Below are 16,877 nucleotides of genomic sequence, written 5' to 3' on the forward strand. Positions count from 1 at the left end.
TGTGTGAATGAGACCTTAATAAATCTGTTACCAAAAGGATGAAAGGAAGAAGGCAGTCGAGTTAGATCAGCACAAGGAAAGCATGCACTTCTGGTTTTAGTTTGTGACGCTTTCCATGCCTCCTTTTGCTCTCTAATGAATATGTTTTTGTAGACACACAGAATTGTTTTCTAGTTTAATCTTATCACAATTTAATTTTTCACTCATTATTTTTGGTTGTACTAGAGGCCCCTCTCCAGCTTACTGGACGCTCCATTCCCTGGAAGCAGCTGGCCTGTTAGTACAAGGCTTATAGTCCCAACTCCCCAGCTGCGAGACTCTGGGAAACAGACCTCATCACTCCGAGCCTTGGTTTCTTTTAAAACGAGAGTGATGTTGTGCCAGGTGATATCCAACGTTTCCTTGTTCTGACATTTTCTAATTCTCTATCTTTAATAGAGGCTTTCTCCTTTGGTAAGCCATGCCATGAATGGTAACCTTTGCCGTTTCTTATCAACCCCCAAATCATTTGGGTAACATCCCAAGATAATGGTCTTATTCTCTGGAATGTTCTAACCACAGAAGTTAAATGGAAACTTCTATGGTGATAAACAGGGTAAAGGGCATAGCAATTCAGAGTCAGGGAAAATTATAACAGTTAACTCATTTTTCTTAGCTGGAAAAAGATGGGCAGTGAAGGAGCACTGCCTCCATACTCAATATACTTGCCTACTCCCCCCTCCACCCCCATGGGGATTACATTAGTGAATATGGCTCCTGGGACGAGGACCTCATTTGGATCAGGTTTGTATTTGGAGCTACGGTATGGAGCTGAAATGCTTAATGACATTACTCTTTACAATTTAAAAAATTAAACACATAATTACAGTTGATAGATGTAGCTGAAAAAAGTCACCATATTTTTCCTGCAGTACAATTAACTTATAATTTTTGTGTATTTCATCCTATTCCAACTAATTTTTATAGTTATTATCAGTGTACCTGGGCATACACTAGCCTAGTTTTTCTTTGCTGAATATATCATACACTTTTCTTAAAAATCGAGGTGTAATTGACATAAAAAAACATTATATTAGTTTCAGGTGTACAACATAATGGTGCAATATTTGTATACATTGCAAAATGATTACCACAATAAATCTAGTTAACATCTGTCACCATACATAGTTACACAATTTTTTTCTTCTGATGAGTACTTTTAAGATCTGCCGCATTTTGCTGTATATAATGCTCACTTTATTGCCCAAATTTGTGAGGGAAAAATAAGAATGAGCATTATACATGGGTAGTACTAATTCCATATCTATATAAATGTTTATAATTCTTTTATTTATGCTTATGAGTTAAAAGTGTAACTCTAGACATCAATGACGATATCTGTATGCAAAATAATACCCTGGAATACGATAACAGATTTTGCTGAACTTATAACGAACTTTCAATAATGAAGAGTTCTTAGCCTTTCGTGATGCATATATATTGTAAATTTGTTACCGGTACATAACATTTCTTGTACCTTGTATCTGTTCTTGTGTTTTGTAATTATTTGTTATGTAAAATTTCTTCTATCATAATAGGTTAAAAAATAAATGCTAAAATTCCTTTATAATATAAAAAACAAGTACCTAAATGTAAATAAATACAAATTTGAATTACAAAATTAAAACAAAAGAATTTTTCCCTGAAAGTTTGGGCCAAAAATGTTGGTGCGCATTATACACAAGAGCACATTATACATGGCAAAATACGGTACTCGCTTACCGTGTTTCCCTGAAAATAAGACCTAGCCAGGCAATCAGGTCTAATGCATCTTTTGGAGCAAAAATTAATGGAAGATCCAGTCTTGTTTTGCTGTAATATAAGACTGGGTCTTATATAATATCATATACTATAAGACCGGGTCTTCTATTAATTTTTGCTCCAAAAGACGCATTAGAGCTCATTGTCCGTCTAGGTCTTATTTTCGTGGAAACATGGTAGCAGCTTTCAAATACACAATACAGTATTATTAACTATAGTCACTATGCTATATATTACGTCTCTGTGACTTATTTATTTTATAACTGGAAGTTTGTACTTTTTGACCCCCTTCACCATTTGCCCACCCATGACCCCCTGTCGCCGGCAACCACTAATCTGTTCTCTGTATGTAATGAGCGTGGGTTGTTTTTTTTTCTTTTAAGATTCTCCATGTAAGTGAGATCATACCATGTTTGTCTTTATCTGATTTATTTCACTTGGCATAATACCATCAAGGTCCATCCATGCTTTTGTAAATGGCAAGATTTAATTCTTTTTTATGGCTGAATAATATTCGTGTGTGTGAGCGCACGTGCGTGTGTGATTATCTATTTCTTTTTGAAGATTTTATTGGGGAAGGGGAACAGGACTTTATTGGGGAACAGTGTGTACTTCCAGGACTTTTTTCCCAAGTCAAGTTGTTGTCCTTTCAATCTTAGTTGTGGACGGTGCCGTTCAGCTTCAAGTTGTCCTTTCAGTCTTAGTTGTGGAGGGCGCAGCTCAGCTCCAGGTCTAGTTGCCTTTGCTAGTTGCAGGGGGCACTGCCCACCATCCCTTGTGGGAGTCGAGGAATCGAACTGGCAAACTTGTGGTTGAGAGCCCACTGACCCATGTGGGAATCGAACCAGCAGCCTTCGGAGTTAGGAGCATGGAGCTCTAACTGCCTGAGCCACCAGGCCAGCCCTGATTATCTTTATTTATCCATTGATAGATACTTAGGTTATTTCCATATCTTGGCTATTGTAAATAATGCTGTGATAAACATGAGGTGCATATATCTTTTGGATTTAGTGTTTTCCTTTTCTTTGGATAGATACCCGAGTGGAATTGCTAGATCATATGGTATTTCTATTTTTTTTATTAGTTTCAGGTGTACAAAACAACATAATGATTAGACATTTACACCCCTCCCAAAGCGATAACCCCTCCCAAATCTACTACCCTTCTGACATCATATGTAGCTATTACAATACCGTTGACTATATTACCTATGCTGTACTTTACATCTCGTGACTATATAAATATATACTTAATTATAGTTGCCATTCAGTGTTATTTTATATTAGTTTCAGGTGCGCAACGCAGTGGTTATGCATTTATTAGTATATAACCTATGAAGTGATCCCCCCGATAAGTCCAGTACCCATCTGACACCCTGCATAATCTTTATAACATTATTGAGTATATTCCCCATACTGCATTTCACATCCCCATGACTGTTTTGTGACTACCAATTTGTGTTTTCTAATCCCTTTGAGTTCTCCCCCATGTCCCAATGCCCCTCCCTTCTAGCAACCATCGGTTTTTTCTTTGTATCTCAGACTATTTCTCTTTTGTTTGCTCATTTATTCCATTCTTTAGATTCCACATATAAGTGACATATATGGTATTTGTCTTTCTCAGGCTGACTTATTTCACTTAGCATGATATCCTCTAGGTCCATCCATGTTGTTGCAAATGGTAAGATTAAATTCTTTTTTGTGGCAGAGTAATACTCCGTTGTATAAATGTATCACAATTGCTTTCTTTTTATTATTTTTGCATGTATCCGTCCAGTTTTCCCAGCACTATTTATTGAATAGACTGTCTTTACTCCAATGTAAATTCTTGCTTCCATTATCGTAGATTAAAGGACCATACAGACATGGATTTTTTTCAGGCTCCCTATTCTGTTCATTGATCTATGTGTCTGTTTTTATGCCAGTACCATGCTGTTTTGGTTACTATGGTCTTGTAGTGTAATTTGATATCAGGTATCGTGATACCTCTCACTTTGTTCTTATTTTTCAAGATTGCCGTGGCTATTCGGGGTCTTTTTTGGTTCCATATACATTTTAGGATTATTTGTTCTCGTTCTGTGAAAAATGTCATTGGTACTTTGATAGGGATTGTGTTGAATCTATATATTGCTTTGGGTAGTATGGACATTTTAACTATATTCTTTCTATCCATGAGCATGGTATAGGTTTCCATTTATTAGTATCTTCTTTAATATCGCTCTTCAATGTCTTATAATTTTCTGAGCATAGGTCTTTTACTTCCTTGGTTAAATTTATTCCTAAGTTTTTTTGATGCAATTGTATGGTGGTTCTATTTTTACCATAAACTTCTAAAATTGTTGCTAAATAACCCTTACATTAATTTCAAAATCTTCATAGCACTCCATGGATCTAATATATCATGATTTAATCCATTCTTTCAGTATTGTTGTGCATTTAGGCTGCTCTCCATATTTAAAATAATTCTAGCTTTAGATTCCTGTCAGTCAGGAAAAGAAATATTAAAGAATGAAAGCTGATACAGTGGGCTTATCTGCTAACAAGGTCAATGGCTAGATAGTTAAAGAATCCAATAGAACAAGGAGCAATGCTGTTCTGAGGCCACAAAGCCTCCCCCCCATTAGCCATCTTTCAAATACAAACCAGTGGACACAGGGAGACCAGGTAAGTGGAATATTCTGCTGTACTATTGCAAAACAGTCACCCACAAAGCTCATCTATTGAGTAACTTCATTCCCCCTCATCTATGGTTTTGCTTTCTGCGGGTTCAGTGGCCCGTGGTTAGCCACAGTCCGAAAATATTAAATGGAAAATTCCAGAAATAAAGAATTCGTAAGTTTTAAGTTGTGTGCTGTTCTGAGTAGTGTGATGAAATCTCGCACTGTCCTGCTCTGTCTGGCCCAGGACATGAATTATTCCTTTGTCCAGTGTATCCACCTCATTTCATCTCATCATGCAGGCATTGTATCATCTCACATCATCACAAGAAGAAGGGTGAGTACAGTACAATCAGATACTTAGAGAGAGAGAGACACACACACACACATTCACATAACTTTTATTACAATATAGTTTTCTAATTGTTCAATTCTATTAGTTATTGTTAATCTCTTACTGTACCTAATTTATAAATTAAATTTTACCACAGGTATATATGTATAGGAAAAAACATAGTGTGTATAGGGCTTGGTACTATCTGCTGTTTCAGGCATCCACTGAAGTCTCTTGGAGCATATGCTCCACAGATAAGAGGGGACTACTGTAATGTCACCTTCTCATATTAAAGGCAGCATTTTTATAAAAGGACCCTGGTTCCCTTTGTCTTCTTTTTCTCTTCCCCTTTAGAGAAAAGTTAACAACACTTCAACCCCTAATGAGCTGGAGCTTAGGTAGAGAAGCCAAATATTGAGGTATTCATCTTCACAGACTGATAATTCCCTTTGATTTCTGGGCCCCTGGGAAACAAGTGGATGAGAAGCCTCATGAAATTGGGATCAAAAAGAGGAGTTCAGAGTTTTTTCTATTTTACACACAACCAAAGGAGCGTATATATAAGTACAGACGACAGACTCACTTTATGGACATTTCAGACTTTGTGTGTTGTTCTAGACATTCCAACATATTTTCTATATAGTTTCTATTAGCATAGAGTTGTGATAAGCTTCCTTACTATTTTTTTATAATTGTATCTTTTTAAGTTTTCACTTTTTTGGTAGTAAAATGTACATGAAATTTACCATGTTAATTATTTTTAACTATACAGTTCAGTAATGTTAAGTATATTCACATGGTTGTGCAACCCGTCTCCAGAACTTTTTCATATCCATTAAACAATAGCTCCCCATTTTCCCCTACCCCCGGCTATGGCAACCACCATTCTACTTCGTTTCTATGAATTTGACTATAGAAACTTCATGTAAGTGGAACTATATAATATTTGTCTCTTTGTGACTGGATTATTTCACTTAGCATAATCCCCTACATCCATATTGTAGCATATCAGAATCTCTTTTCCTTTTTAAAGCTGCATAATTTTCCATTACATTATATGATACATTTTGTTTATGTATTTATCCATCGATGCACATTTGGATTGCTTCCACCTTTTGGCTATTGTGAATAATACTTCTATGAACATGGGTATGCAAATAATTTTTTGAGACCCTGCTTTCGTTTCTTTTAGATATATGCCCAGAAGTGTAATTACTGGGTCATATGCCATTTCTATTTTTAATTTGTTGAGGAATGACCATACTGTTTTCTATAGACCCTGTGCCATTTTACATTCCCACCAACAGTGTACAAGAGTTCCAATTTCTCTATATTCTTGTCAACACTTATTATTATTTTTTTTTTGGTTTTGTTTTTGTTTTGGTAGTAGTGATCCTAATGGGTGAGGTGATCTTTACTATTTTTAATGTGAAATAATTTCAAAAAGGAAAAATATTTCAATTTGTTTTTGAGTGAAAAATCAACATAAGTCACATCATTTCAAATTTAGATGAAGTGAAACTGTATGAAAATTCACCTTAAAAACGAGATATCACAAAATGTACTTCTGTAAAATGTGTTTGAACAATTTTATTAGTATTCATTTTTGTTCGACTAATTTGGCCACTTTTCATCAGTTTGTTCATTTGAACATTCTTTCCTTGCTAGATATAGAATTATGGTAGTCAGAGAAAGTATTTGTTCCTGCTATTAAGGGACTTACGTATGATTAAATCCCACCATCCACAAACTAAATGGAAAATGAATATTTTTAAATAAGTGGATTTTTGAAAACTGGGAGGTAAAGGAAAACCTTTTATTAAATGAAAGCATTTGTAGGGTACTTTTTTCTCCCAGAAAATAGGCCAGTTTGCTTCATCTGTTTTGCTACAAAGATGAGTTTGGGTTCAGTAGAGTAAATTCTGATGTTTGAATGTCCATCTTTTTAGTATAGACTAATATGTACCACTAGAGAGCAGGGCATTTGCATATTAAGAAGTCCTAAGGGACCACTGGGTTTTCTCTACTTAAGGAGGCTCTTCATCCCTACCCTTAAGTTTATATTGCCCCTCCATTGGTGGGGGAAAAAAATTAAAGGAATAATATATGTATCAAACTCCGCATGTAAAATGCAGTAGGGATTTAGAAAACCAAGACAACGTGTCTATCCATTCCTTCCTCTTTTAAAGACATATTGAGATGATAGGCTTAAGAGATATTTAAGCAGGCCTGGGGGAAGCTCAGGCAGACACATCATATTTCATAAATTTCTGTTTTATATGTCTTCCCCCAGGTTAAAATATATATATATGGTTTCTTTTCTGAAGATCGATTTTGCCAGGTGTTACGCATGAAATTTATGATGATCTCTTCCAGGTCCATTGTTTTATGCAGGAAGATTTCCTGACATGAGCTCCCCCCAACACCCCCCCTCCCCCCACTACTGTTATGATCTTTGAGTAATTGAGTTCCTATTCTTCTTCAGAGTCAGAGGAAAAATTCCAAATTTGGAAAATAGAGTAAAATTGTAAACCCGAGGTGACTTCATCTCCACCCTATCCCTCCTCCACTTCATTATTAGGAATTGAATGTGTTTTTGCTTCTACCTTTGGCAAGTATCTCAAAAGTCAAAGATGGTAGAGGGTACAATTGGCTTTCTACTCTGACAATGCCAGAATTCTGAAAGGCTGGTCATGGGTACAAAGGGAGGAATACTGTTTAAAGAGAGAAAAATATTTAGAATAACATGCCTGGAGTCAGCATTTGCTATTTATTCCATTAGTGTTTCATTTGAAATCTAATCATATTCAACATATAGCCAGAAGTTAGTACAATAGCTTTTCTTTGACTATTCATTGTGATTTTAATTTGCTTGGTGAAATTGTATAGAAAACACAGAGTTCCTTAAAAGAGAAAGTCATTTGCTTTATGGCTTTTCACTTCCTAAATCTATTTTCAATTTTTTCCTTTGGTACATTTCAACTCGCTTCTAAAAAGTTTAATATAGATATTTTTGAAGTTTGGGCCTCAAACTTTTTTTCCCCCTCAGCCTACACTTTGTTTTATTATTAAGTGCAGATCTTTTGTGATGGAAATGTGCTTTGGCAGCATTATCATGTAATTTTCTTGGAATGTACAATGGAAACTGTTGAAATGTTCATCCATGAACTCACCCATAAGCTGAAGAATCATAAACATTCATATTTTAAGAGAAAATAGTCATCTGACAAATAGTGCTCCATGGTCTGAGAAAATGATGGTTTGCTTTCTTAGGTTTTTGGAGGACTTTTGTGTTTTCGAACCATTTTCTATATCCCTAACCCATGATCTAAATCAGGGGTGTCCAAACTTTTTTCAACGTTTTTTACCAAGGGCCACATGCAGTAAAATACACAAACTGCCGGGCCACTCATTCGAGGTGAAGTACGTATTGCCTCACCTGGTTTATTTACGTAAACTAAATATATTTTTGGAATTTGCTGCGGGCCAATTAAAAATGGATTGTGGGCCGCAGTTGGCCCGTGGGCCGCAGTTTGGACACCCCTGATCTAAATGAAAGCTAAGTGTGTTGTGGCGTTACTGGTACTTTAGCTTCCCATCCTGTTATGCCTTTTCCTAAGCAAAATCGTCGTTCAGTGAGCACCAGAATTTTGTGGTAATACGAACTGTTAGAAAGCTACACAGAACTCAATAAAATGCACAAAAATGATACTAAAATTAGCATCTAGCATGGACCCTAAGGGTTTGGTTTTAGGCCTGGAAAGATAATGCTTCTTAAATGTATATTTCAGTCAGCATCCATGATTAGAAGCATGAATGTGTGTGTGTGTGTGTTACCTTAAGTAATAGGAAAGGTAATGTGGCATTGATATCTGTGATTTTCTTGGTGAATGACCTATGAGATCTTGGAAGCGAAAGGTGAGTATCAGCTGTTTTCAGCACCTTGAAGTAAAGTGACTTCCTTCTAGTTGGTTAAGAGGCATCGTTAACCTCCCATAGACATTAACTGAAAACCAGCATGTGTTAATGGTAATTTCTCAGGTTTGTTCTGAAAGCAGGAGGATTCCAATATGAGGGGCTCCCAGGGCCTCATTAGTTTGGTTTACTGCCTCCCCCGGCCCCACCACCGTGTTGTCACAGCCTGAAATGTATAAATTATCAGTCTGCCTTGGAATGACTACTTAGTTGCACCTAACTTGCAAAAACCCCCGATTTCAAAAGTGGTAGATGTGAAATGGCTACCTTTGTCAGGTCGATGTCACACATAATATGGTTCCTTCTGTTTAATATTCTACAGCCTTGGGCTGTAGAAGGCAAAGTGGTGAAAGAAAAACCTTTACATTAGCCTCGAGTAGTTAGTAGTGGGTGAGGATTTTAGGTAACTGGTATGTACTTCAGAACAATTTTGTCTAATTATATGACATAATATCCCCTCAAAAAAACGTAGCCTTGGAGGATTGATAAGTTATGAACATAATGATCTGGAGAGGGTATTCTGCATCCTGAATTTTTAATGGGTAGAAGCCATCTGCTTCTCCATATGGAAGTGTTATCCTCATCTGCACGAAGCCAACACAATTAGAAGCCAGAACCACAGGAGGAGGCAGCCTTCTTGCTCCTCATGGCTTTACCTTGTACAGCATTAATAAAGCTCTTTATTTAGAGTTCAGATTTTCTGCTGTTATATCTAAGGACACATAATTCAGTATATGAGCACCTGAAAAAAAAATGTTAAGTGGGCGGAGTGAACTCCTTAATAAAATGGTGTACTAACCTAATGTAGTACATTCAGTATTCTTTTAATTAAAAATATTTTTTCATTGTGTTTTGTTCAGTGGGGCATAGCAAATGCTAAAAATATTTTCCTTAGCTTTAAAAGTGTTTTTCTTTTTGTGCGTGATTTTTGTTTGTTTTGCTTTAAGACTTCAGTGACTACTCGGTAGATGACGAGTGCTTAGTGAAGCTGCTCAAAGGATGCTGCCTGAAAAACTTACAGCGGCCCTTGCAAGCGGAATTGTGTTTCAGTCATGTTATCCAAAGGTAAAAACAAACAAGGAAACCAACCTGAGTGAAATTGTGGCTTCTGGGGAATAACTGAAAAAGTAGTGCTTTTATCTCTTGCTGCTAACCTTTTCCTTGGTGTTACCAGAGAGAGAATCCAGTAGTGTTTTCTCCGTTCTTCGAGAAGAAAATTATAATGTAAGTGGAATGTGGCTTTGTGCATTTCCACTTGGTGTTTAAAGGTGACCCACAAAACTAAACTTACAGCCAAGCTAACAGGTGTCTGTCTAAACTCTGGCAGCGATGTATGGAACCTCTGATACTTTTTTGATTCCTGCCTTTGCTTTCCCATTTATTTATTCCATAGATATTTGAGCACACCCTGTGTGCCAGAGACTGTCCTGGAGCCTAGGGATTCAGAGTTGAGTAAAGAGACTTGCCATCACTGAGATAGTAATTTGGCGGGGAAGAAAGACATGTGATGAATGCTATAACTGCTTCTCCTTTGGAAAGGGCATTTCTTCTGTATATACATGAGTTTTGGGGGTTTTTTTCCTCTAATATTAATAGCACCGATGATGGTGATGTTCTGCTCCTTTACTAAACAGAGAGTTGAGTCAAGGTTCTGATGCCTGGTTTTGTTCTCTATATCTGGAGTCATAAATGCAGATACCTACAGCTGCCAGACAAGCAGCCTTCCTGAGTGATGGCCGGAATAGGGATTGGTGGGCCCTGCAAACCTAGGAGCATATGTGTTCTCTCTAGACAGTGCAGCCACTCCTAAGTGCTAACTGACGATTGTTCTGTACAGTGTAGGCCCAGTAACAATCATCCCTGCAATTTTTCATGACAAGCCTGGAATATGGATTTTATGTAAAACCTGATTTTTAAATATTGGCTGACATTTTTTGAAAACACTGTGAGCCGAATAGATCACAGCCACAGACTGCCAGTTGATGTCCTCTGTTCCATATCACGTGTCTTCCCATCCATGGCCATTCATCCTCTTCTTTGTGACAATATTTTATGAGTATTTAGGAGGACTGGTGTTTTTATCAGAAGGAGACCATGTCTATCTCTCAAATAAGTAGTATACTGTTCTTAGTAAGCATGTTAAAGAAGTAGCCATGGAGTTCTATTTTACTGTTGTTTTTATAAGGATGAAAAGGATGATTAAAAGTATTACCCATTTGTGCTGTTTGTTGTGGTTTAACAATAGTGAATTGTTTGCGCATGTGTTTTATAATTTTGGATTGCGAGTTTTTCTCCATTGGCACTTTATCTTGAGACTCCTGTGAGGCTAGGATTGAGGAAGAGTCTCTCTCAAGTCACTTAGCTTTTCTTTCTCCCACATGCTCCAAAAACTTTTGCAGTCCAGGCCCACAGTTTTGTTCATTGCATTGCTTGGAGGTTCTTGGATCCTTGGGGCAATGAAATTTGAATTGCAGATGAATGTGAGGGCAGACTATTAGTTATTAATGTCCCAAGAAAGGTGCTTTTACTTCCCACCTAGAGCACAGGCTACCAGTGATTGAGTTCTTTATAATCTGCCCTTTCTCTGAGGGAGGAGCTGTTCAAGGGTCCAGCTTACATAGCGGTCCCAGGCCTGGCTCCCTGTCCCGTACGGGCCCAAAGCCTCATCTCCTGCATGGACATTGAGACACAAGCCCTGGTCGGTTCAGACCGAAGCAGACCCCAGGAGTGTTTTGGCATCCACACACTCAGAGCTCTGGTTTTGTTTTGTTTTCAGTTGGAGAATTTTTCTTATGTTCCTGTGAGTTGAGCTATGCCTTTGAAAGTGTGTTATTCCTAATTTTTCAGTGCTTTGAGATGTTTTGTCATCAGAGAGTTTTCATAATATTGCTGAAAACAAAAGTATTGACTTCTTTATTGACATTTTTTAGTGTTATAAGACTTAACAATACCAAGCAAAGTGAAGCTTAGCAAAAATAACACAGCATCCTTATTCCTAAATGGAGTCCTTTCCTGAACACATTCATGCTCGGAAGGATGATCTTGTCCTTTCCAGAGTTAATCTTTGAAGATCTGCATGTACTCGTCTACCTATGGGGCTATAAACAATCCTCAGTGCTGGACTGAGGTTAAGGAGTAAGATAGGAGATAAACATATTAAAAGCATGCTATTTATTGCCGTAGTTCGGTGCTTTGACTGGATAAGGACAGCTTTTCTCTGATAATGGGCTTTAGTGCTGTGCCTGTTTTCTGAGGAATGGGCAGAATATGTATGTTGAAACAGAATGATACATTTCTTGTTCTGTGAAGAAACTTAATTGCTTTTCATTCCCTCTTTTAGTGAAAAGCTACTGAAGTTTGACCACTACCTAGTGCCATTTACTCTGTTTGAGTTGGCATTTTTGTACAAAAGCCAAGGGGAGATTGACAAGGCCCTAAAGACCCTTGAAACTGCCAGGTAAGTGACAATGACAGCTTTTCCCTGGTTGCTATGGAGTGCGGAATGTCAATACCGTGATAACAACAGCAGTAATACTGTACATACACCTACAAGTTAAAACAGTCATTCAAGTTAGTAATCATGTTACCCTTGCTAACTTAGGCTTTGTTTGTGCTCATGGCTTTTGCTTCTGAACGCCTGGCCCTGTGACTATTTACGGATGTTGTGATTGTGGGCTTTTGTGTGACAGATATCTAACCTAACCTGTTCTCTATCAAGTCACCAAACTTTTTCTGTGCAGGGCCAGATGGTAAGTATTTTTGGTTTTATAAGGTCTCCATTGCAACTACTCAGTTGTGTCAAAAGCAGCCATAGAAGACAACAGGTAAATAAATGGATGTGTCCAGATAGTGATCATAATTTGCTGACTCTTGGTGTAGTCAGCCAAATTTCTCATTTCCTCGAAGACCCACTGTTTGAAGAAGCCCTTTGAATCCTCCCCTGACTCTACTTTCTGTCTGCTGTGGCAAATTCAAAGCACTTTGTCATTTCTGCCAGACAGTGACTCTCAGACTTGTGATCATGGCTCACTCAGTGGAGGCAAAAGCCCTGTGGTCTGTTTGCCTTGAAGACTTTTTGCAGTGGACAAAGAATGCCATTTTAGCTCTAGGCCATACGTAGCTTAGTGGTCCATTGGTTTGTTCATTTACTCAAATTTAGCAAGTGTTCACTGAGCACCCTTATGTGCCCGGCACTGGTAAATGCTCCAGACAGACAGCTGTACGTAAACAGGCAGTGTTTCTGCTCTCTTACTTGGAGGGGGATGTTAAATAAACAAACAAGTAGGAGGAACAGCAGTGGCATGTGCTTTGTTGAGATTTATAGTATGATACAGAGTACCAGGCTGATACTTTCGATTGGGCTAATTCTGGAAGGCTTCCTTGAGGAGGTGATGTTGTAGTTGAGATTTGTATAATTAAAGCCAGTCCTGAGATCAGTCAGCAGAACACTCCTGGCTGAACCCACAGCTACATAACCTCTGTATTTAGGGGGTTGGGTTACTAGGTTGCTAATGATGGGGAGAGAAAAGAACATACTTCTGTTTACACTATGATATCTTGAGATGCCTCTTAGGTTTCCACATGGAGACAGTGAGGTGGCAGTCTACTGTAGAAGCATGGAGTTCAGTGGAAAAGTAAGGGCCAAACGTAGAGATTGCAAAGTCACCAGCACAGAGACAGGGATATTTAAAGCCATGACACTTGAGGAGGTAGTTTTGGGAGACTTACATAGCTAAAGAAAGAGATCCAGCCTAGAGCCCATCCTTGTAGAGATGAAGCAATAAGATTAAGAAGAAGTGGCCAGTGAGTGAGGAAGATATCCAGGAAAGCCAAGTGAACAGAGTGTTTCAAAAAGAAGAGAGTCGGGGCCGGCCCGGTGGCTCAGGCGGTTAGAGCTCCGTGCTCCTAATTCCGAAGGCTGCCGGTTCGATTCCCACATGGGCCAGTGGGCTCTCAACCACAAGGTTGCCAGTTCAATTCCTCGAGTCCCGCAAGGGATGGTGGGCTCTGCCCCCTGCAACTAAGATTGAACACGGCACCTTGAGCTGAGCTGCCGCTGAGCTCCCGGATGGCTCAGTTGGTTGGAGCGTGTCTTCTCAACCACAAGGTTGCCGGTTTGACTCCCGCAAGGGATGGTGGGCTGTGCCCCCTGCAACTAGCAACAGCAACTGGACTTGGAGCTGAGCTGCGCTCTCCACAACTAAGACTGAAAGAACAACAACTTGAAGCTGAACAGAACCCTCCACAACTAAGATTGAAAGGACAACAATTTGACCATTGTTGCCCAATAAAGCCCTGTTCCCCTTCCCCAATAAAATCTTTAAAAAAAAAAAAAAAAGAAGAGAGTCGTCAGGTATAAAGACAGCTGCTGACAGGTCGAGCAAGGTGAGGCTAGGAAATGAACTTGGCAGCGTGAAGATCATTGGGGACTTTGACAGGTGAGGTGAGAAAGTAGAGTCAGCTACTTTAAGCAACTCTTTCTGGATGTTTTGCTGTGAATAAAACATAGTAATGGGGCAGAAGCTTCAGAGACGTGGAGCCAAGAGAGCCTTTTTCTCCTTCTCTTCCTCCTTCTCCTTTTCCTTCTCCCTCTCTGCCTCTTCCTCCTCCTCATGGGAGATATAAGAGCAAGACACTTTTAAAGTTAACTTGTTGAGAGTGGTAATGACTCATATTTCAACTGACATGGATGTATCATCAAATGCAGCTAATGGAAAATTAGGGACTATAAATACTATTGTTCCAAGTATTTATTATTTGGACATATTTAGTGTTACCTAAGCATAATAACACAACTTTGTAATGATGAAAATAAGAGACTGATAATTTACTAGTAAAAAACAAGACCAGCAGTGATCAAAAGTCACCACTAACTCAAGCCAGTACCGATGATGACAACATCAACAGACTTCCTGATAATTTCAAGACTGACAATTGTCTGCAGTTTTCCTTATCTATTAGGAGCTTTGTAAAGTTGCCAGAATTAGTGACCAGACATTTAGGAAAATACTCTAGGACATCCTTTGGTAAACTCTAGATGTTGATTTAGCTTATGAATAAGAGCCCTTATTATGAATTATAGCCTTTTTTCAAGGTTCCCGGTAAATAGCACTTAGACCTATATAAAATGAAGGGCTATAGAAAGAAATGAGTTCCACTGCAAAGAAAGACGTTACAGCTCACCCATGGGCCAAGGCAATGTATGAAAGCTGGAGCCCAAAGTCGAAGCCATTCCATTTTACTGATTCTTAACAATTCTAGCAAAGAGAAGTCAACATGAATGATCTAAGTAAAGTTTTTAAATAATCTGTGGATTTCTATGACCCCCCATGACATTGTCACACAATAATTATTGGCCAAACCATTGATATTTTCCTATGAGAATTGGAGTTGGTAATTTTGGTGTCACCAAGTAATCCTGCTCTTTTGTTGCGGTTGTTTCATGGGAATTTCAAGACAATTTTGGTGGTGGGGGTGTGTGTGATTGATCATGTCCGCCCTGTTTATACAAGGCTGCCTTAAAACATCCAGATTAGAAAAAGGAGACCAACTATTTAAGAGTAATACACAAAATTTGTTAAGCCCTCCTCATAACTTTGCTGTGTTTGTGAGCGGCTGGGTAATTAAGTAGAACCTTGCTCCTCAAAGTATGACTTTTAGGTCACCACCAGGAAGCTCCTAGAAATAAAGAATATTGCCATCCTCTCCTCACAGGACCAGAATCTACATTTTAACAAGACCCACTGTTATGCATGTTCAGGTTTGAAAGCAAATGAGGAATGAGGATGAGAGGAAGGGGGATGGTGGTGGTGCTCTGGTGTACAAAGCAATTTTGACGTTACAATTGTCTCGTTATTGTCTTTAGAAACAACTACAAAGACTACTCCATGGAGTCTAGACTGCACTTCAGAATTCAGGCAGCTCTTCACCTCTGGAAAAAACCTTCCTCAGAGTGATCAGAACATGAGGAGTAGAATTTCCTCTCCATTAACACCGGCATCTGCTATAGATTAGACCTTGTATTAAAGTGGAAAAGTGATCTTGTGAATGAGCGACAAGAAGTCAATTTTGTTGTCAATATTTTCTATCATCTGTGTGGTTTGGTTCTGTGTTGTTCTATGTAAATTTCTCTCTCCCCCGCCAACCCCACTGCTATGGAATAATGTTCAATACTATCTAGAAAATTCTTCTATTTTGCCTCTCCAAAAAAAATTTCATACTAGATTTGAATTGGAGAGTGAAGAAGCCTTTTAGAGGACTCACAGGTACAATAAAGTCTAATTAGATTATTTATTTTTTTAATATGGAAGTTAATATTGTTTAAGTAGCAAATGGTTTACAAGTTGAGCCATTCTTAGATTTGTTGGTCAGTTAAACCTCAGATATTTTGTCGCCTCGTATTTACATTTCAGAGGGGAAAATAAAATGGCCTACTTTCAAAATAGCTTTCTAACCCTCTGAAGACTCCTGAAGACAGGCAGTGGGTGCAAACGGGGATGGGGTAATGTAGTTAATAGGTTGTAAAGACCTGCGTCTATCAAAGATGGTGAAATACTGTTCGTTTGTTTTTTTTAATTCTTCATGTATGTTAAAGGTTGTGACATTTTTGAGAGACTACCCTGTTTTTGAATGTACTTAAGTCTATTTAAATAACAAAATTAAAAAAAAAACACAACTCTATATCTAACGGGAATAAAAAGTTATATTTTAGAAATTATCCGCAACCTTAGCGATGAAAGCTTTTAAAATATCTTATGTTGATTATTTTTCTTATAGGAAGCAACATATCCTGCTGCTTTAAATGATATGTAAAATATCAATAATTTTTACACTCTTGATGTTGGTAAGGTCTAATTTTATAACCTCTGTAGCACTGTGATGGTTCCTTGTAAATATCTGGACTGTGTTTAGTCCTTTAATCTGGAAACACAATCAGGGCACTGAGGGGAAGAGAGCCCGACTCTGTGTGGTTGGTCCTGGCCCTGCTACTGGTGAGCAGTTACCGAGTGACCTCAAGGGAGACCCCGTGCTTGCTGTATCCTCGTATTTTTCTTATCTGTGAAATGGAAAAACAACAGATGACTGTCAAGGTCTCTTTCCATTTTATAACTG

General features: G+C 38.3%; 1 protein-coding gene across 4 annotated transcripts in view; it reads left to right on the forward strand.

Moving 5' to 3' along the window:
- Nucleotides 1-16,507, forward strand: part of TTC39B (tetratricopeptide repeat domain 39B) — a 120,373-nt gene extending 103,866 nt beyond the window's left edge. For all 4 annotated transcript variants that reach the window (XM_019739166.2, XM_019739170.2, XM_019739168.2 and 1 more), the window contains 3 exons: nt 9,713-9,830; nt 12,106-12,222; nt 15,631-16,507. In XM_019739166.2, coding sequence (XP_019594725.2) covers nt 9,713-9,830; nt 12,106-12,222; nt 15,631-15,721 — 326 coding nt within the window. In that variant the 3' untranslated portion in view covers nt 15,722-16,507. The remainder of the gene's footprint in view (nt 1-9,712; nt 9,831-12,105; nt 12,223-15,630) is intronic.
- The last annotated feature ends 370 nt before the right edge of the window (nt 16,508-16,877 follow it).

Source organism: Rhinolophus sinicus, linkage group LG04 (genome assembly GCF_036562045.2).
Source record: "Rhinolophus sinicus isolate RSC01 linkage group LG04, ASM3656204v1, whole genome shotgun sequence".
Classification (NCBI taxonomy): domain Eukaryota; kingdom Metazoa; phylum Chordata; class Mammalia; order Chiroptera; family Rhinolophidae; genus Rhinolophus; species Rhinolophus sinicus.